Genomic DNA, 23,176 nt, shown 5'->3' with positions numbered 1-23,176 from the left:
AGTTGAACCCCTCTAGTCTTGTTCCACTATGTTCAGACAGAAGGTTTAGTCCCTACTTATTACAGAGGAACCAGCATGTGCAATTTGCCATTTACAGTATGTACCAGCTCACCATATTAAAAGAAAAACAAAATGAACAAAGTGTTTTAAAATATTATGCACAATATTATGTCAATTTTTTTACTTATTGGTCAACAATTTACATTGAGCGCAAATGTACATTTGAAATATATTTTTTATTATAAAAACAATGTTTAAATCAGCGTAATGCAAAAATTTGATGTACAAAGTTGTGACAACAAGCGGTTTCCATGTAAATACTTTCTTGCACTACTGAACATCAATCTTGTAACCTGTAGCCCAATATACAAGCATAAGGTTACAAAAGAAGAAAATGGAAAAAAAAATTACAAATTTCTGCGACTCAGGGTTCTTCAAGGAATCGGATGTGCTTGCTTGCCTCCTGAGTTTTTATAAGCCTCATGTTCTCACCTTTGGCAACCAGCTGCAAAAAAGAAACCGAATTAAAACAAACATGCCATTTACCTGCACAATACAAGGACCAGGCTTTGATTGATCATCACGGTTTATTTTCTGCTGTTCGGTCTAATATATGTGCTCAGCAATATAGTGTACAGTTGTACTGATACATGGGTTAATGTAATGTCCAGGTGACAATTCTGAATACCCGCTCTGCAGTGACATCACTGGACTTTAATGGCAGCTTTATTTACCGTGTGACACTTCCCGGTCCCCAGAGGCTTTTTATAAGAGTATTATATTATATAAAGGAAAGCTGACAGAAAGTAGATATTCTTGTAACGTTTCTAAAATGATTAGGGAACATTCTATAGGATTTTTGCAAACTCTTTTCAAGTGCACAGGTACCCTGGTGTTAATTCAGGGAGTCCTGCTGCTGAGACTTCTGGCATCAGCTGTTATAACTGTGTGAGCGATCAATACGTGCGCATTGATGCAGGGAAAGTGAAGTATGAACTGGTGGAAGCAGTCCTCCAGAGATAGAAGCTTTCTGCAGCAGCTCTCCAGTGCATCTCCTCTTGTTTAAAATAGATCACGCTTTTATGAAGTCCAATATATGGCAGCACGTACAGATCACTATTAAGAATTATACCTTTTTAGTTCCACGTATCTTTTCACGAGGTCTATTTAGCTTTGCCTGCCTGTCCACCAAAATCTTCTGCCAATATCTCTGTTCACTATCTCCTATGGGAAAAAAATAACATTAGCATTTACAAAAACACAAAATCAGCATAAAAACAAAAATGATAAAAAACAAAAATGATAAAAAACAAAAATACATCTAAGTGAAGTATTACAAAGTGTCTACTCAAATTTGCATACAAACTCCATTACATTTGTCTTCATCTGGATATTATTTCCCTTCACTATCAGGCTTTCCAGTATTTTTGACGGCAAGAATAGAGCAGTCTGAAGCACTACTCCTGCGGTCGAAAATACTGGAACCCAGACGGACCGTATAAAAATCATTATAATACTCGTATTTACAACCTTATGTCTTAACAGGTTCCCGACCGCTGGCCGTATTTATATGGCCAGCGGTCAGGGTCTCTAAAGTCCGGCGTATAGTATATATACGGCCGCACTTCAGAGACTGTGCACGCGGGATCGCGTGCACACAGCTCTATGCCCTGGCTGTTGCTAACAGCCATGGGCACTGGGCAGAATGTCAGGGTTCAATCTTTTGGCCCCTGAACATGTGATCGCTGTGACAACCAATCACAGCGATCACATGCATTTCTGCATAGAAAACAGTGTGCACGCGATCGCGTGCACACAGCCCTGTGCCCTCGCTGTTACCAACAGCTCTGAGCACTGGGCAGAGTATCAGGGACCAATCTGATGGTCCCTGAACATGTGGTCGCTGTGACAACCAATCACATGCATTCCTGCTTATAAAACAGTGTGCACGCGATCGCGTGCACACAGCCCTGTGCCCACGCTGTTACCAACAGCTCTGGGCACTGGGCAGAGTATCAGGGACCAATCTGATGGTCCCTGAACATGTGGTCGCTGTGAAAACCTATCACAGCGACCACATTTGTTTTATTTTGACTTTTCTGGCAGTAAATCTCCTGCCTCTTTTCTTCTCCTCAAACATTGTTTCAGTTTGAGGAGAAGAAGAGACTCGAGAGAATTGCTGCTAGAAGATTACAGTTACAGTTACAAAAAAATACAGTTACACTCTAAAACATTCTCTGTATAGATAGATTTCTATCTATCTATACAATCTATCTATCCATCTATCTTTTTTTCTATATATCTACCTTTCTATCTTTTATTCTATTAGAATAGGCAGGTAGGGAGTATATAATTATATATATATCCACATATATATAATATATATAGCAATAGCGGTTTATTTTTTTGTTAGCGGTAGTGTAGATATATATAGCAGTTAGTTTGTGTGTTTTATAAAAAAAAAAAAAATAAATAAATAATTTGTTGTGTTAGTGTTAGTTACGTTATGGCGAGGAAGTTGTTTAGCGCCGAGGAGGCATACGCCATGCTGTGGTCTGAGTCGGAGACCGCATCAGAGATGGCGTCCGAGATGGAACCTGTTTTAGGTAGTGACGATGACAGCGTCACTTCAGGTTCATCTTCAGGGGACGTTGTCCCTGATGCAGTCGAAACTGCAGAACATGAAAGCGCAGGGCCAAGTAGCGCTGTAGCACGGGACAGCCTGGTCCCTCCAGTCCAGGCTCTTGTATGGGCACCTGCCCCATCTTTTGGGCCTAGAATCCACGGATTTACGGCCACTCCTGGCATAACCGTGGACAATACAAATTTTGTCCAAATGGATTACTTCCATTTATTTATAACGGACGACATCCTAAATCAGATTGTCCACGAAACAAATTTATATGCCACGCAATATATAAGGCAGAAACCTTCATCCACCCATGCCAGAGATTGGACGCCCACCAATTTGCAGGAATTAAAAAAAATTTTGGGGCTCACCCTAAATATGGGTATTGTCAAAAAGCCCTCCATTAGGTCTTACTGGTCAACAAGACCCGCCCAAGCCACCCCAGTATATTCTGCAGTAATGCCCAGGTCTCATTATGAGACAATAATGAGGTTCCTCCACTTCAATGACAACGCACAGGCCCCCCCAAGTACCGATGCAAACCGGGATCGGTTGTTCAAAATAAGACCGCTAATAAATTCCCTGAATAATTTATTTCTGCAACTCTACACCCCTGAGCAGAATGTAAGTGTGGACGAATCCCTCCTCAACTTTCATGGCAGACTTAGCTTTCGCCAATATCTACCTTCCAAAAGGGCAAGATATGGCGTTAAGCTCTACAAATTGTGTGAAAGCGGGTCAGGATATACCACCGCCTTCAGAATTTATGAAGGGCGGGACCGCACAATAAATGTTCCTGGATGCCCCCCTGATCTTTCCACCAGCAGTAAGATCGTGTGGGACATAATGCAGCCTCTGCTTCACAAGGGGTACCACCTGTACTGTGATAATTTTTATTCCAGTGTGCCCCTGTTTAGGCATTTGCATGCTGCAAGGACTGGGGAATGTGGTACCATGCGCAAAAACAGAATTGGTTTTCCACAGCAATTAGTGGGGAAGCGCATGGTAAAGGGGGACTCCTGTGCTTATGCATCTGAGGAATTGCTGGCGGTCAAGTTCAGGGATCGCAAAGACGTGTATGTGCTAAGCACGATTCATACCGCAGGAACAGTGGCATTGAGGGAAAGAGGGGCAACATCGGACAAGCACAAACCAGTGAGCGTGTCCGAATATAACAAGTACATGGGGGGGGTGGATTTAAGCGACCAGGTTTTACAGCCCTATTTAGTAAAACGCAAAACTAAAACCTGGTACAAAAAAGTGGCCATTTATTTGTTACAGGTGGCCATCCACAACTCATTTGTGCTCTACAAAAATAACAGAGGCAGAGACACATACCTGGATTTCCAGGAAAAAATTATTGAAGGCCTCATTTTTGATGTTCAGGACACCCGAGAATGCCCCCAGTCTGAGGATGTCACGCGACTGACTGAAAGACACTTCATCAGTCGGATTCCCCCAACAGCAACCAGAAGCAACCCCCAGAAAAAGTGCCGCGTCTGCAGAAAAGACGGGCACCGCAAAGATTCCCGATATTTCTGTCCCTCATGTCCCTCGCAACCAGGCCTGTGCATTGAGCCATGTTTTAAAAAATACCACACTGTTCTGAATTATTAGATTTTAGTTAATTTGTTGAAAATATATTTGCCCTACATTACGTTTTTATTTTTCCCCTGATTTTACTCCAAGGGTGAGGGAGGGAATGGGTGGGGGGTGGATGTCATGTTTGATGTTTTCTAAAGTTCATCTGCTGGAGAGCTCCATTTGCATTAACCTGCAATTTCTTATTTTAGAAAACCCCAAAAAATTAATTCCCATTATACCCCTAGATGAATATTTTGGGATTTCTGCTTCAAGAGCAGATATTTTGGAAGTGTTATAGCAACTCTGTTGAGTTTTGTAAAACCAGCTTTGAAAAAAAGCGATATGTGAAATAATCTTCTTCTATCCTCCGCCCTCCTACATCTCTATGTGATAAATAAGACACACATATTTGGTATCCCCGTGCACGGGAGAAGTGGCAGAATGTGAACGGAGATTAATTTTGACCGTGGTCTATACCGTGTGTGAAAAATGCTGGTATAAACTGACGCATTTGCTAAAAAATTGCTAATTTTATTTTGATCCATCTTATTCAAGAAACTTTCAGAAGAAAACTGGACTGTCTAAAAATATGATAAACCCCTTGAAGGAAACATTGTGGGGTCTACTTGTGTGAATGAAGTCATTTATGGGGTGTTTCTAATGTTTCAGTAGCATTACACCCCCCAGAAAACAGTATGTGGCTATAAAATCAAATGCAAAATTCCTGGACCGAAAAGGCCAAAAAGCCTCCTTTTATGCCAAGCCCTGGCACATGCCCGCACAGTGAATAAGGCACACATATTTGGTATCCCCATGCACGGGAGAAGTGGAAGAACGTGAAAGGAGATGAATTTTGGCCGTGGTCTATACCGTGTGTGAAAAATACTAGCCTAAACTGACGCATTTGCTAAATTCTTGCATTTTTTTCCAATTTTGCCCACTTTAGAGAAAAAAATAAAAATGATATATACTGACAAATGCCACTAAAACAAAGCCCTATCTGTCCTTTAAAAAGAGTGTAAAATTCAAAGATGAACTTTATTCACCTGCAGCGTTATAGTCATCTAAAGAAGCGCATAGCAAAATTGTGAAATTTGCTCTGGTCATTTAGCTGTAAAACAGCCTAGTCCTTAACCGGTTAAAGAGGCTCTGTCACCGGATTATACGTGCCCTATCTCCTACATAATGTGATCGGCGCTGGAATGTAGAGAACAGCAGTGGTTTTTATCTTGAAAAAACAAAAAATTTTGACCAAGTTATAAACAATTTTTGATTTATGCTAATTAGTTTCTTAATAGACAACTGGGCGTATTTTACTTTTGACCAACTGGGCGTTGTGAAGAGAAGTGTATGACGCTGACCAATCAGTGACGAACCAGCGTCATACACGTCTCATTGTTCCAGCCCGGCTTCTTTCACTGCACAATCACGCTGGAACAATGAGAAGTGTATGAGGCTGATTGGTCACTGATTGGTCAGCGTCATACACTTCTCTGTACAACGCCCAGTTGGTAAAAAGTAAAAAACACGTCCAGTTGTCCATTAAGAAACTAATTATCATAAATCTAAAATTGTTTATAACTTGCTCAAAATTTATAGTTTTTCAAAATAAAAACCACTTATCTACATTACAGCGCCGATCAGATTATGTAGGAGACAGGGCACTTATAATCCGGTGACAGAGCCTAAGACTACAATAAAAGATAGATACTGTAAAGATCACATAGAATTACCATGGGAATAAAATAACAGTTTATTTTTTTTTCAGCCCTCTTACACGGATCACAAGGACTAATCACATCTGCCGCTCAGACCCTCCATTTGAGGTGAAGTTCAAACATGCCCGATCCTTCTCATCCCTACCCCGACATCTGCTATTGGGAGAGTCTCGGGAGACCTCCAAGCACATTATATAGAGCTTAGCTGACATTTATATAATGTGTATGACCATTATCTCCTTGGTTTCCTTTCATATGCTTATTTACAGGTTATATAAACAAATTAATTTCTCTCCACCCAAGAGGACTTTATCACAGCAGAAATGTTTTCACATTACCTATTTAAAAGTATAGGCAACTAAAAATAGCCACCTTTCCGTGATTCTTTGCTTATCAGTATTAATCGTGTTAATGCTAAATGCTGATCAGGATAACAACTGCATGGAATTTTTCCGTTTACATGGGTTTTACCCAGGTACTCCGGTTTTCTACAAAAATCCAATGAAGAAAATTCTTGGTTTGTGGGTTCATCTGATGAAAGAATTTCATATTATGAACTACAATGGGCTAAGGACCAACATGAGTTAATGCATTCTTTGTATTGAGATGTATAATACAGCACTATATAATTTAAGGGTTATTAATATTATAGACATTTATAGAATAACAGCAGGATATGCTATAAATGTCTGATCGGTACGGGTCCCACCTTTGGGACCTGCACTTCTCTCCAGTAGAATGATAACCCAGCAGCTAACCCTCCCGGTGACCAGCTGCCACATCCAGGAGGATGAATGGAGATGGGGCCCTCTCCACTTAATTTTATGGGAGTTACGAAAACAGCCAAGCATGATTGCCGTAAAGATCTCTGATGGAAATAACCCCTTTACCCCGAATTTTTGTTATGCTGCAAATAACCATCAGGGGTATCACATCACCCGCAACATATAACAATATGTAGGAGACCAAGCGATTGTGAATAGATCATTATGTCCCTGCACTTTGGTGCTGAGAAAGAATAAATGTAATGTGCCATAATCATTCATTAAAAGTAATTATTTGGTAGTCCTGGCTTGCTGTTAAAAAAGCCACATGCAAGTAAATTGTATATTTATTGGAAATTTATGCATAAAATACAAAAGTATAGTACTATAATATATTCACAGAGATAGAAGAGGTACTTGTTGGGAATCACCATCAAAGTTGGGGGTTCCAGTAGCACTGCCATAATCATGGCCCCTTTATTGAGCAGATATATTATAGTCTGGTTATTGGTATGTCATGAGGACAGCCGACGCCAATCATTCAACGCCTTACCAGACAGGATCTGCATTTTCCAGTTGTGTTTTCTCTGCACTTCTGGGCAGGAATTGAAGAGCGTCTGGGCATCCTCAGGAGTTTTAAGACGGACATGGCACTCTGTATCACCTTCCAACATATCTACATATGCAACTTCAGATACTCCAGACAAAGCTTCCTACAGGGGGATAACTATATATTAGTTCATTTTGCATTATTACATATTAGCCGGAGGTATTCTGTGAGTGATTCGGAGAATACTATTTTCTATACACAACGCATTTTTCATACAGTCTTAAACCAGGTTGGCATTTCTTTCAAAATCGCAGCATTCTCTAGATGTGGAATTTTATTCTGCTGCTTTGCTCCAAGAAGTCCTCTATTTTGCTGAAAAAGGAGTAAACACCCGACCCAAATAAAAACCGCAACAACTGTAGTTTTCTTTTATGCTGATGTTTTTGATGAGGTCTTGCTGGTTTACAAATGCACAGAAAACCCTTCGTAAAGGTGGCCTTAATCGAAAATATAAAGTAGTCGAATTAATTTTGTGCTGCCAGTGAATGTATATATTCTTGTGTACATCCCAAAAACCTGACCATGTCCTGCTTACACAAGTGGATGGCTTGCGTAATAAAACAGAACTCTCTCTTCTGCTGTGTTCACACATCGCAGTTAAAAAGCGATTTTTGCAAAACCGTGCCGTTTTGCCGTGACGTGTGAACGTGTGAACACAGCCTTCAAATGTGTCAGGACAATTTTTCAGCTCCTGGATGTAAACAAGAGAGGTGCTGAAAATGATGGGGGAACAAACACAAAGCACATAAAAAAACGTGACCACACATTTGTGCATACCATACAGTTCTAGCATGTAAAAATAAAAAAGGACAATCACTATTAGATAAGCTGAGAATAGGAGTCACCTTAACATGCTGGCGATTTGGAAAAGGTTCCAAACTGGTGACCTTCACAATAACCCCACTGACAAATTGGGGTCCAAATGTTTCGTTTTTCACAATATCCACTGTAGATACAAAAAAATAAAAAAAATCAGTGTCATGAAGAAAAGCAAAAACTGAAATATATCTAAATATTTTCATATTTATAAGCAAAAAGGGGAACAAATATACGCTATATGACCAAAAGCATTTGGACAGCCCTCCTAATTATTGATTTCAACAGCATACAAACATTGGTGGTCGTATGGGTCGTACTGAATAGCTCAGTGTCTTTATACTAGATCTGCCGTGGTCAACTGTAAAGCTAGCCATACATTTCAGTTAGCCGTCAGCCAAACGCTTGTTCGGCGAACAGTTATTTCTCTTGACCCCCATATACACATGCACGCTCGGTTCTCAATAGAGATGACGAGTAAAGCTGCTGCCGGACTCCTCTCTCAAGACTGTGTCGGTAGAACCATGAAATGGGTTTCCATGGTTGAGCAGCTGCACAAGCCAACGTTCACCATGCACAATGCCAAGTGTTGGCTGGAGTGGCGTAAAGCACACCACCACTAGACTCTGCAGCAGTGGAAAAGTGTTCTGTGGAGTGATGAATCATATTTTAATATCTGGCAGAAAGTGGGTTTAGCAGATGCTAGGAGAACGCTACCTACTAGACTGCATAGTGCCAACTGCAAAATTTGGTGGAGGAGGGATAATGGCATTTCAGGGTTTGGACTAGGTCCCTTATTTCTAGTGATGGGTAATGAGGTCGTCGTAAAGTGGCAAGTAGGCTTATACAGTTTGATCGAAATGTTTACGAATAACCTCATTTGCGTGCATTTTTTAATTTTGCAGAGCCGCAATAGGTAAAGTATAGCAAGCGGATGTGCTCCCAACTGAGAGTTTAATCAGCCTTCAAATGAGAAAAACGCATGTGCATTATGCGACTGGAAGATATTTGCAATAATCAAAATGCGTTTTCACCAATAAAAGAGTCATTCAAATAATTGCAGGTATCTTGCCACGTATGCCCCTTTAACAATCATTTAAAGAGTGTGTCAAACCGCAACAAGTTTTCCCGGAAAGGTGATAAGTGTTTGATTGCTGCAGGTCTCACCATTGGGCTCGCCTTCTGCGTCCCATAGAGAATGAACAAAACGCCAGCAGACATGCATGACAGCGGCTCTATTCAAACAGAGGACTCGGGATTTCCATTCCTGTGATTGGTGGGGGTTCAAAGAGTGGGACCCCGAATGATCAAAAACTCTTATCACCTATTCTGTGGATAAGTTAGGGTGGGAAAACCCCTATAACAATCAATAAGTGCTTACATGGTGAAAAATATCAAATGCTGGCTGGACTGGAGGGCAAATTAAACTCTGTATGGCCAATTCATTTTCATATGCCAGGTTCTTCCCACAGATAACAGGTCATTGCTGGTGGTACAACCTTGAATCATCTTGTCGTCAGGGGACCCTTCTAATAAGAAGGGATAATCCAATATGAGCAACCTACTTAAGGACATGCAAAGTGGATAAAACGAAAAGGTGGAAGATGGACCCATCCTCTCCTTACCGAGTGGGCAACAAGGGAACATGAACATCATCATAAAGAAAATAAGCATAGTGCCGTATTTCTTTTGGACTGTAGGACGCACCGGACCATAATTAGAAGTTTAAAAAATAAAAAATAAAAATACATTTTTCCTGTACGTATCCTATGTGTAATATTTAGGTAATTTTGTACAGACACCGTAATGTACGAAAGCCTGATAACTTAATCACAATGCAAATCACAGTGCCCAATCATTATTAGGGACAGGCTTGCAATAAACCCCCTCCTCTGAGCTCACCAGACAGCAGAGGTGTGGAGAAGAAGAGATAAACCAGCTGGCTGTCAGCATCATGGCTGCTCCTATTCATAGAAAGGGGTAGGGAGACTGGAAGGTCCTCGCAGAGCATAAATTGCACAGATTTACTGCATTGTGCTTGTACAAAATGTCTTATCTGCTTACGGAAACTCAGATTTTTTTCCAGCTGTGCATGATCCAATTGTTAAGTGAGCATATGCTACAGAAGTTCTGTACAATACGTGCTGCTTCAGCATAACTGCACAGCCAGGACCTTGGACTAACTCCAAGCTCTCACACGGTTTTGCCGCGATTTTCACAAAAAAAACAAACAAAATGACCACAAAGTGTGAATAGTTCCAGATTCTCCTGCTTCTAAACACTGGCAGCTGCATGCATTCTAAATATTAGACACATATATACTATATATATTGCTACATACTTAAGACGAAAAAAAATGTCTCTGATATTCTAAAAAAACATAGAAAATATATGGTAGTTATTTCTACGGTTTAAAAACGTTGGGCATCAAAAAAAAACAACAAAAAAACAAAAAAAAAAAAAAAACACAAAGCAGGAGTACATGGAACCAAGCAATTTCACTGAAGTCAGGGCCAGATTAAGGCTGGTGGAAGCCCCTGAGCAAAAAAATGTATGAGACCCCCCCAGTCCCTCCAATGGAATCGGGACTACACGATAGGATCGCCTGACAGAACTGCTAAAAGAGACCTGCATGGATCGCCGCTTTCCTTCCCTATAACACGGAATACAGTACGTATAAGTGAAAATGTTAAGGTTAACAAGCTTTTTACCATCTTTCATCTTGGATTTCTGTTTGGTTTGTTGAATTTCCATTTCTCCCGTTAATTCATCATTTCTTCCACTTATCGCCTTCTTTAGGGAAGACATGCTGGCTCTCTGCAGTGTCAAATATTCAGCCTTCAGATCTAACCATTCTTGCCTGTATTAACAATGGGAGGATAAAAATGTTATTAAACAATGGAAGAAGTCAATTCTTTCAAAAGTTAATCGTTTTCAAGATCTCTTCTTGCTGTTGGTGAACAAACCCATTCATTGTTCACATACAGAAGCTGAAACCTGTCCTGCTCATAGGTGAGGATTTGATAAGCTGAAGGAAATCCTTTTAGGAGCTAAAAAAAACAAAAGCACATACATATCTCCTGTCCTGGACTCCAGGCTGATCGCTCTCATCTAAACACATACATTATAACAAAGCCTAGCTGTGAGCAGGACTAGGTTTGTGCAGCTTTTCTTCCCCTGAATGTAAACTAGATCGTTTTCATTCAATGACATGAAGCAGAGATACAATTATTATTCTACAACAATAAAACTATATTTACCCAACACTGGTCCAAACCTGCCCAAATAATTTGGCAAATCTATAGCCTATTAGGTTTTTTCAAACAAATATCACATTTTGTCTCATTTTTAGCAAGCTTCTCTACCCTGCTGAATGACAATGGTTGCAATTTTTCAGTGAGGATGGGAAATATTAGAATAATTGTACATAGTAAGTTAAAAATCAATGGAATGGTGGATCTGTGCTATACTGCAGTATATATCTTGCCCACATACATACATACATACTGCAAGAGCACTCATATTTGCAGACTGGACACAGATGGTAAGGCTGTGTTCACATCACCGTCTGTGTTCTGTTGAGGGGTTCCATCGGAGGTTTCCGTCGGGTTAACCGAGTCGACTGCGCTATCGGTTCCGTCAAGAACAACGGAACCCTGTCACAACGGTGACAGACGGAAACCATTAGCTAGGTTTCAGTCACCATTGATATCAATTGTGAGGGAAACGGAAGCTTAGGTATCCGTTTGCCTTTCCATTGAGTGGTTAACCTGACGGAAACCTCAGACGGAACCCCTCAACGGAAGGGCAACGGTGATGTGAACAGGCCCTAAAGGGAAGCAATGGCTTATTTATTTGCATTAAGATCTACCTGTGAAAACGGTATCCAGCTTTAGGGTGGTCACCGAAAATCATCTATCTTTACACCAATCCATTAAATACCAAATATTGTACTCTTATACTATTTTCCATTTTAGAAAAGGTAAAGCTTGTGATTAGCTCATAATAAAATATTAAAGAAACAGCCTGAGCGCCTCTAATGATTGGAAAATCTCTATATCACCCACATATCCCGTTTCTCTCCCAAGTGTTATTTTGTAGCAAAACCAGACAGCAGGTGTTTAACATAAAGATTACTATTTCTTATTAAAAATGGCATAAGTTTTTTTTTGTAGGTTAGTGGTGTGGTTCGATCAACTATTGCCCATGTGCAGTGGCGTAGTTATAGGGGTCGCAGTTGCCTAGGGGGCCTGCAGGGACTCCGTTGTCACCCAGCGCTGAGCGCGCTTCTAACTGTATTTGCGTCCTTAGGACGCAAATACAGTTCAGTGCAATGCTGGAGCCTCCCCCCAGCATTCACTGTGCCGCGAGCGACCCGGCGCAGGCAGGGGCGATGTAGTGACGTCATCGCACCTGTTTGCGCCGAGTCACTCACAGCACAGTGCAGAGGAGGAGAAGAATCTGCTCCACCCGTCGTGGGAACAGGGATGGGTAATGAATTATGTTATTATTTTTCTACTAGGTATGTACATATGGGGGGCATTATACTGGGTATGGGGGGGAGGGGCTCATATGGTTGCTGCTGAGAAAGCATTACACTATACGGGGGCATTATACTGTATAGGACAGCTAAGGCTGGCATACTGTATGGGAGCATTACACTGTATGTTGCAGCTATGGAGGGTATTATACTGCATGGGGCAGCTATGGGGGGGCTTTATACTGTATGGGGGCATTATACTGTATAGAGCAGCTATGGGGGGCATTATACTGTATGGGGCAGCTGTGGGGGACATTACACTGTATGGGGGGCACTATGGGGGACATTACACTGTATGGGGGCATTATACTGTATGGGGCATTATAATGTATGTGGCAGCTATGGAGAGCATTATACTGTATGGGGCATTATAATGTATGTGGCAGCTATGAAGAGCATTATACTGTATGGGTCAGCTATGGTGGGCATTATACTGTATGGGGGCATTATACTGTATGGGGCATTATAATGTATGTGGCAGCTATGGAGAGCATTATACTGTATGGGTCAGCTATGGTGGGCATTATACTGTGTGGGGCATTATACTGTGTGGGGCAGATATGGGGGGCATTATAGTGTACGACGCAGCTATGGCGGGCATTACACTGTATGTGGCAGCTATGGTGGCATTATATTGTATGGGGAGCATTATATCGTATGGGGTTATTATACTGCTATGGATGGCAATATACTGTGGGGCAGCTATGGGGAGCATTATACTGTGAAGGCATTCATTGGATCTGTCGGGCAAGGCGGCTGGGCATAGGAGTTCGCAGGGGTCTGGTGGTGTTGGGGAGGGGTACGGGCGCCCAAGCGGAATTCTTGCACCAGGTCCCATAAGCCTTTAGCCCCTGCCCATGTGTGAATGAGGGCTTAAAGGGACGGCACTAATAGTTTTCTGAGAATTAGGTCACAGACATTAGCATAGCATGTTTTCAGAAGTCACTGGATTGTAGTTGGTGTGAACAATGACAATGAAACTTGCTCCTAGGCGTCACGGAGGTTAGATAGACTTGAAAAACCAAGTTATTCCTGTAAAGAACTTAATTGCACTTAAACATGGAAGTGTTCTCCTGAGCTCTGTACAGTAAGTGCTTCAATGTGTCAGTGAAGTTGGGCTCTACTTTCTTTCCCAACATTACACCCCCCCCCCCCCCATAACCCATGCACAGCCCCGTATCAGCATCTCTAACAGCTACAAAACAAGATGTGGTTATAACTAAACCATACCTAATAGAATTACCCAAAAATGAAATATAAATATAGCACAGTGCCATTTCTGATAAAGGATATATAAAATACTAAAAGAAAAAAAAAAGGAAAAGGTATTCCAGAAATATAACTAGGCACTCTTGGGTTAATATAAATATATGAAAAGTATTTTATTCTGAGCTCCGAATATTTTCGGAAATATTAATAAATACACAAGTTTAAAAAAAATCTCCTGGCCAGGGAAAAGGTAACATACAATTGAAATCAATCCTCTATACATGAATTCAAACAGCTAAAGGATAAAAAACATTTATAGTAAGTGGATGTATTTGATCTCGGAGAATTACTTCCAAAAACCGCTGGGTTGTATTCACACTTGCGGTTTCTGACAGAATATATTTTCCATCCTGAAAGTGGCCAGAGTTCCTATTCCAGATAGTTGGTAATAATTTTTCTTGGAAAGAAGCTTTCCATATAGTGTAATTCCCGTCATAAGAAGATAGCCATCATATATTGAGGAGACATATCATACAGCGTGTTTTGTTTCACTCTCCCCCTTCGGTGATTAGATCCTTGTTTATATAGGGATCAACGGTGTTTAGCAGTTTATTCATAGACCCTTAGGTCAATCTATAGCCCTCCCGATCTCAACTCTTTCAAAGGCCCATTTCATCAAGATTTTTGATTTTCCCTGGCCAGGATATTTTTTTAAACTTATGTGTATATATTAATATTTCCGAAAATATTCAGAGCTCAAAATAAAATACTTTTCATATATTTCTATTAACCCAAGAGTGCCTAGTTATATTTCTGGAATACCTTTTCCTTTTTTTTTCTTTTAGTTTTTATATATCTCTAAGGCTATGTTCACACGGGGTATTTTGCCGAGTTTTTTGACGCGGAAACCGCGTCGCAAAACTCGGCAAAAACGGCCCGAGAACGCCTCCCATTGATTTCAATGGGAGGCGTCGGCGTCTTTTTCCAGCGAGCAGTAAAACTGCCTCGCGGGAAAAAGAAGCGACATGCCCTATCTTCGGGCGCTTCCGCCTCTGACCTCCCATTGACTTCAATGGGAGGCAGGAGAAAGCGTATTTCTCGCTGTTTTATGCCCGCGGCGCTCAATGGCCGCGGGCGAAAAACGGCGCGATAATTGCCGCGAAAATCGGCGTGCAGGGAGAGGAATATCTGCCTCAAAGTTCCAAACGGAATTTTGAGGCAGATATTCCTCCCCCAAAATACTCAGTGTGAACATAGCCTAACAGTTACACTTAGTACAAGATCAGTTCCATTAGCAGGACCCAACGTTTCATCCCCAGTCTGCTCTTGTTGTTACTACAAATGATCCCTTAGACTAGTGTCCGTATTCTGCTCAGATCAGATGACACCACCTCAGGGCAAGCCAACCATCGTCCCCATTGCTTATCAAATTTCGTCACATTACTCCTTTTCGAGAATATTTTATACTCCATCAAAATATTATGATTTAGCATTCCCACTATTTCCCTCTGCACGGGAGGCTCCACATCCAACCAGTGTTTAGTGATGCACTTTCTAGTCTGATATAAAATTTTTGCAATTGCTAAACATTCCAACCGGTCACAGTTCTCCCACAAACCCCAGCAACAACACCTTTGGATCTGCCGCCAATTCCATACCATATACCTTTTTTATAAAATATCTCTCCCCATAAGGTCCGCAAGGCCCCACATGTCCAGAACATATGATAGATGTCTGCCTTCTTCTCCGGGCACCTAGGACACTTAGCATCCGATCTGAGCCCCATCTGTTTTGGCACCCAAGGGGTTCGGTAAACTCGATGTATCAAGAAAAGTTGCAACCTCCTCTGCGCCATACTGAGAGAAAAATGGTAAGATCTCCTCCCAATCTTCTTTGGGCAAAGAGCCCACATCCCGCTCCCATTTCACGCTCACCAGCTCCATAGGATCTCCCAAGTGTTTTGATAACAAGCTCTTAGAAGCCATCGAGATCAGACCTTTAGATGTGTCCGCCTTAACCGTATATTCCAAGACCCCCATCGCACAAACAGTCAGGTCCACCACAGCCGCCTGCAGATATTGGTAGAACATACTGTGTTCCAGTTGGAATTGATCTTTCAACTGCTGAAAGGACCGTAGTGCGGTATCATCATACAAGTGACTCAGTCGTACAACCCCTGTCATTTCCCATTTTTGCATGCCCTCCAATTTATACAATTCCCACAGAACCGGATTATGCCATATGGGAGTATATTTAGTACACATCCCTATGCTTAAGATCTGTTTACATTGCCACCATACGTTATGTATCAGGTGTAATGTCGGTTTAGTACTTGCTATTCTCTTGTAAGTATGCGCTTCCAGCCCCTCCAGCGGAGAAATCCCTCCCCCATATACGACAATAAGTGTGCACTAGATCCCCAGTTCTCTTTGTCCTCCCATCCCTTAAAATGTTGGCTCTGAGCAGCCAAGTAGTATATCCAAGCATTCGGTAAAGCTACACCCCCTTCATCTTTTGGCAATTGTAATTTCTCCAATTTTATTCTAGGCACCCCCCTTTTCCAGACCAGATCCCGAAAGAGATTATGCAGTCGTCTAAACCAGTGTTTGGGTATCCATACCGGGGAATTGTGGAGAATGTACAGTACCTGGGGTATAAGAATCATCTTAATTAAGTTGGTCCTCCCCAGAGCAGAGAGAGGAAGTCTATTCCAGGTCTCCACCTTACCTTTAACCTTGGGCAACAGTGGCAAGACATTTAAAGTCATATAATCTTTAACCCTAGACATCACCTTAACCCTCAGTTATGTAAACTCTGATACTACCGGGACATGGGGTCCCACTCCATTGTCCACAATATTAACCGGGTCAAGTGGCATAAGAGCTGACTTGTTCCAGTTAATATTTAACCCTGAAAATACACCAAATCTAGTGATTGTGTCCAGTACCAAAGCCAAAGTGGTCTCAGTGTCTATCAGAATATCGTCCGCATATATAGATTTTTTTCCTCCATTTCCCCATATTTCAAACCCCGTATGCGCTCCTCCTGTCTTATGAGACAAGCTAATGGTTCGACTGCCAGAGCAAATAGCAATGGCGACAGTGGGCACCCCTGGCGCGTTCCCCTAGCCAAAGGAAACTTTCCAGACAGTGCTCCATTCACCCGTATTCGGGCCGTAGGAGCCACGTATAGCAACTGTACCCACTTCACAAAATTAGGACCAAATCCCATCTTACCCATAACCTTCCATAAATACCCCCATTCTACACAGTCAAACGCTTTAGCAGCATCTAGCGTTAGCACAGCTCTTCCCACAGGGTCATCCGGTACTGCCTGAAGATTGAGGAATAACCGCCTAAGATTTACAGCCGTTGACTTGGATGGCATGAACCCCGATTGGTCGTCGTGCACAACCTGCTGCACCACCTTATTTAGCCTTAGCGCTAAAACATTGGCCAGTATTTTAATGTCTGATGTCAGAAAGGATATCGGTCTATAGGATTCCGGTAATTGATTCTCTTTCCCCACCTTAGGTAAAACCACTATAGTTGCTTCATATAAGGAATCAGGTAATTTGCCTCTTTCAAAACTATCCAGCAGAGTGTTTAAGAATTGTGGAGCCAATTCATTCCTATATTCCTTATAAATTTCCCCAGGCAAACCATCTGGACCTGGAGCCTTTTCGTTTGCCATATCCCCTATCCAGTTCCTCCAGGGAAATAGGTGCCTCCAAATTTTCTCTGTCCTCAGAACCAAAGATAGACACTTGAATGTTTCCCAGATAATGCACTCTAGAGGTATATAGGTCAGTATAAAACTGCTTAAACACTTGTAGAATTTGCCCCGTGTCCATCTCCACCCTCCCCCTAAGGCCATGAACGAAGTTATTGCCCCCTTGTGGCTGTGCCATCCTAGCAAGCAACCTCCCAGCAGTCTCCCCTTCATAATATTTTATTATCAGCTGTCGCCAGTTGGTGATTTTTCAACAGCGTCTGAGCCCCAACCCAATGTCTACGTGTGTCCTCTGAACCCTCTTCCACGTGCCTCCCTTCTGTTTCTGCCACCCGTTCCATCAGACTGTCCCCCAATTGCCGAGACCTTGTTTTGATCCGCTTAATATTCTGGATGAACACTCCTCTCAGTCAGGCCTTCATGGCGTCCCATAAAACCCCTTGTGGTACCGAATCAACATTAAAAGTAAAATATTCCCTTATCAGGTCTCGTATCTCCTTGCCATCCATCAATTTCAACCAAAACGCATTCAGCTTCCAAGTCCCAGAACTTCTGACAGGCCGTTCACCCACTTCCAATGTCACCGCCACGGCCACAGGGGAGTGGTCCGACAACGCCCTCTGTAAATATTCTATTTGTACGACATAATACACTGCCGAAGCTGAACATACGATTAAATCTATACGAGAAAGTGAAACGTGGACGATGCACACGATTCCCGGCGCACCCCTGGGTGTTTATCTCTCCAAATATCCCGTAGTCCCATTTCCACAATTAACCTTACAAATGCTGTCATGTCTTCCCCTTGTCCCCCACCCCACCTATGAAATCTATCCAACCCCTCGTGCATCACCGCATTAAAGTCCCCCATCAGGAGTAACGGTACCTCAGGCAACGTTGAGAGTTTTTCCATAACTTTCTGAAGTACAGTGCTAGAATAAGGAGGAGTGATATACAGTACCACTAAAATACATTCCCAATGATATATGGTGCAATGCACTCCCAAATACCGCCCCTCACCATCAGTGAATGAAGAATGACAAACAAAAGGAAGACTCCTATGTATCAGCAGACTCACCCCCCTAGAATAAGTCGTATGAAAGGAGTGAAACCCATGTGCGATCCAGACTCTATGCAATAAGGACACTGAATCCCTAGTCAAGTGAGTCTCTTGTAACCCCACAATTAGAGCATTTTGTTGTTTAACACAGTCAAAAATCGCCTGACGTTTCCTAGGTTCCCTTAGTCCCCGGACATTCCAGGATATACATTTAACCAACCCCATCAAGAAGTCTGCTATTGAGCCTAACCACTTTGACAGAGATACTGTGCCATGCTCCCCCCCCCCCCAAACAAAACCTCCCCTCCAAAAAGGGTCAGAGCGACATAGACTGTCACTCCTAGTCAACAGAAGCACACCTGAGTGTGAACATACTTCATGCCTTACAGACACATCTAACCTGACCATGTAACGTTCTCACCACTCCCATCAAGTGGTGTCTCCCACTGCTATGCATAGGTAATAAACAATCCCACACAATCAGATATTACAGTGAAGTTTGTTACCCAGTAGTTAACCCTTAATGCCAGGTCTATCAAGTGCAATAGCTTTGTAAAGGATATCACTCTGCGGAGCTGGATTTAAGGGTGCTCGCACAGATGAAAACAGAACATAGTATAGAATACTACAGTCCCACAAAAAAAAGCATTTCCTCCGAACTTCACCACCGAAGCGGGCTCTCATGCGTCCTCCACTCCATCAGGTCTCCGCAGTCGACTCTCGTTGCAGTCCAGACACCTGGCAGCCTCCCTAGGCGTCTCCCAAAAAGAGGCAGTCCCAAAAGCAACCACTCGCAATTTAGCCGGATACATCATAGAATATTGAATGTTCAGGTCTTTTAAGCGGTTTTTAATATCCCAGTATTGCAACCGCTTTTTCTGCACGTCCGCAGAGAAATCCGGAAAAAAGGACACTTTAACGCCATTAATGGATATATCTTGCCGCTCCCTTGCCTTTCGCAATATCCGATCTCTTGTCCTTATGATGCAGCAGCTTCACTAATACCGGTCTCCCCGGCGGTCCTGGTCTGGTAGGGACTCTGTGCGCCCTCTCGACAGCAAATAAAGGGGACAATTCCTCTCGGCCAAACTGTTCCAGCAGCCATTTTTCAAAGAACTCATCGGAGTTAGTGCCCTCCACATTTTCCGGCACTCCAACCAAGCGCACATTATTTCTGCGTAGCCGATTCTCCAAATAGTCTGCCTTGGCCTGAAGGGCTATTACAGCCATTGAGTGTGACTGTACATCTCGTCGTAACTCAGGAATAACATCTTCAACCTCAGACACTCTCCCCTCAATAGCCGTTGTACGTTCTGCAAATCATTCCTCAAAAGCAAAATGTCCTCCTTCAGGCCTCCCACCTGACCTGTCAGTATGGAGAGAATCGAGGAGTTCTGCTTCACTGCAGCAAGTATGTCTGTGAGGAACGGCTCCTGCACCTTATCCTTTCTGTGGTGCATTCTTCCACCATCGTTATGCATTTCCCGCCGCTGACTACCCAGCTCTTCCTCCTCTTCACTCACCATGTCCTCCTCCAGCACAGAGTAGCGTGAGCCATAAGATGGGCTGTCAGCCTTTCCACCGCTAGCCACAGGTACCCTGCCCGCAGCGGAGCTGCTCGCACGTGGTGTTCTGGCAAATCTCTCCAGTCGGTCTGCTGCTTCAGAGCACATGTGTCTGCTCCGGCAGTCTTTCTCCTCAGCGCCATCTTGGATTCCAGGCCCCGGACTCGCCGGCGGTGTTTTTTGTTTCTTTGAGCGGGTCATCGTAGCCAAGTTGATCGGTACAGTCACCTCCAGCTTCACAGCAACCAATTCGGTAAGTATTACCCAGGTAAGTAAGGGATAAACGTGAATATCAGGATGGGCACAGCGGGAGCTCCAGCCACACACGTCCAATACTTTAACGGTAAGTGCTCCAATGTTTTAGTATCGATCAATCCTGTAATTTTCCACATAAAGGTTTAAAAACAAAAAGTTTAACAGCTGGAAGACACATTTTCAGAACAGGGAGCAAATGCTGATTTAAGTGTCTTAGTAAGTGCTTCTTATTTTGGCGCCGGTGCTTTGCTGGTGGACGTTGTTGGGGATATGCAAATCGCACATGACTGCTTCAAACCCTTAACGACCAGGCCATTTTGCACGTTAATGACCAAGGATTATTTTTTGTTTTCTCACGGTCTCATTCCAAGAGTCGCAACTATTTTTTTATTCTGTTGATATAGCCGTATAATGGCTTGTTTTTTACGGGACGAGTTGTATTTTTCAATTGTACCATTTTTGGACTAGTCCTTCTCAATTAATTAGAATGTCATCAAAAACGTAATTAATTTCAGTAATTCAATGCAAAAAGTGAAACTCATATATTATATAGATTCATTACACACAGAGTGATCTATTTCCAGCATATTTTCTTTTAATGTTGATGATTACGGCTAACAGTTAATGAAAACCCCAAATTTAGTATCTCAGAAAATTTGAATATTATGTAAGCCCAATTTCAGAAATGATTTTTAATACCGAAATGTTGTCCTACTGAAAAGTATGTACAGTATATGCACTCAATGCTTGGTCGGGGCTCCTTTTGCATGAATTACTCCATCAATGTGGCGTGGCATGAAGGCGATCAGCCTGTGGCACTGCTGAGGTGTTATGGAAGCCCAGGTTGCTTTGACAGTGGCCTTCAGCTTGTCTGCATTGTTGGGTCTGGTGTCTCATCTTCCTCTTGACAATGCCCTATACCCGGACTATAAGACGCACCTAACCATAAGACGCACCCAGGTTTTAGACAACAGGAAAAAAATAATTTGTTAAAAAATAATTTATTCTGTTTCACCACATTCTGAGCGCCAAAACTTTTTTAATATTTTTTTTATCGATTGAGCGGTGTGAGGGCTTATTTTGTTGCGGGACGAAATTATTTTATTTTTTTACATTGTACTTGGGGAAAAGTTTTATTTTTTTTTTACATTCCTAAAAACGTATCTAACATATATTTTTTTTTTTTTACACATTTTATTAGTTCCCCTAGGGGACTTGAACCAGCGGCCACTTGGTTACATGTGGCGTTACTGAAACAGCGTAACTACTCTGTTTCCCTAACTCCCATAGTAGTGAATGGCAGTTACGGCAGCAGCGTAGCATGCGAGCTACGCCGTTTCTGTAACTACTGTTCAGTTCTATGGGAGTTACGGAAACAGCGTAGCTCAGCGAGTTACGCTGTTTCAGTAACTCCACATGTAATCAAGTGGCCGGAAGAGCACAGAAAGCTAGAACGGGGTTTAGGGGGCCCCGTTCTAGAGATAGGTGCGGGTCCGGGGGTGGGACCTACATCTATCTGACATTTGAGACATATCCTGTGGATATGTCAGAAATGTTCTTCATAGAAAAACCCCTATAAATGACGCGGTCGCTATTGATCACAGCATTTAACTAGTTTAAGGGGTTTGCCATAAAACAAATGTAGCCCCTATTCACAGGATAGGGGCTACATGTGAGATCGCTGGGACCCCCAGCAATCAGAAGAACAGGGGAGCGAAAGTCACCCAGAGCGTTACCTTAGAAGCCTGGACTTCCGGGATCTGTGTCCGGCTTATCTGTTCCGCAGCTCCATAGAGATCAATGGAGAGCCGCTCGCGCATGCGCAGAAGAATCCCATTGATCTCTATGAAGCTGCCGGACACAGAACGCAGAAGTTACAGCTTCTCATGCAGCGCTCTTGGTAACATTCAGTCCCCGTTCTCCTTATCGATCACACATGGTATCCCCTATCCCGTGGATAGGGGATACAAGTGTTTTATGGCACAAGCCCTTTAAAATGCCAGGAACAACGAAATTGCTGTTCCTGGCCGTTATAGCAGCGTGTCAGAAGCTGAGCCCGCTCCATACATCACCCCCCTCCAGCTCCATGATGTGCCGGCACGTCATGGGTTGGGAAGGGGTTAAGTAATGAAGTGGTCATGGCGCCCGGCGATGCCAGGTCCCTTGACTGCGGACTATAAGACGCAGGGACTTTTTAGAAAGATTTATTCTTGCTAAAAACTGCGTCTTATAGTCCGAAAAATACGGTATATATTTTTTTCATAAACTTTATTTAACTGCTTTACATTTTTTCACCATGCGATCTGCCGATTGCTGATATAATGCTTTGGTATACTTAGTATACCAAAGCATTATTGCCGGTCAGTGTAAAGCTGATAGGCAATCTATTAGGCCATGCCTTTGTCACCTATACACAGTACAATAAAGTGAGGGATCAGCGGCGCTCCTCTGAGAGCATACGTGGAGTGAAGTGATGTTTTGTACCGGCTGCCACCCACTGCGGTCCCTCGGTAGTAGAATCCTTCTTACCGGGTACAAAACATATAGAGGAATGATGAGCAGAAAAATAGCAGTGTCGTATCGGGCCAGGCTCGGAAGATAAAGAACGAATTAGTTCTTTATCTTCCGAGCTTGGCGCCGATACGACACTGCTACTTTTCAGCTCATCATTCCTCTGTCACCTATAGGCTCTCA

The 23,176-nt window shown here is 42.6% G+C and overlaps 1 protein-coding gene across 2 annotated transcripts in view; it reads right to left on the bottom strand.

Moving 5' to 3' along the window:
* Positions 1 to 217: 217 nt before the first annotated feature.
* LARP7 (La ribonucleoprotein 7, transcriptional regulator) overlaps positions 218 to 23,176 on the bottom strand; it is a 46,305-nt gene continuing 23,346 nt past the window's right edge. For both annotated transcript variants that reach the window (XM_075860530.1, XM_075860531.1), the window contains exons 9-13: positions 10,833 to 10,981; positions 8,151 to 8,251; positions 7,249 to 7,408; positions 1,133 to 1,224; positions 218 to 505 (exon numbers count right to left, since the gene is read on the bottom strand). In XM_075860530.1, the coding sequence (XP_075716645.1) occupies positions 425 to 505; positions 1,133 to 1,224; positions 7,249 to 7,408; positions 8,151 to 8,251; positions 10,833 to 10,981 (583 nt within the window). In that variant the 3' untranslated portion in view covers positions 218 to 424. The remainder of the gene's footprint in view (positions 506 to 1,132; positions 1,225 to 7,248; positions 7,409 to 8,150; positions 8,252 to 10,832; positions 10,982 to 23,176) is intronic.

This window comes from Rhinoderma darwinii, chromosome 1, assembly GCF_050947455.1.
Source record: "Rhinoderma darwinii isolate aRhiDar2 chromosome 1, aRhiDar2.hap1, whole genome shotgun sequence".
NCBI lineage: Eukaryota > Metazoa > Chordata > Amphibia > Anura > Rhinodermatidae > Rhinoderma > Rhinoderma darwinii.
Note: the sequence above shows the minus strand (reverse complement) of the source record. Positions and strands in the feature narration are given on the sequence as shown.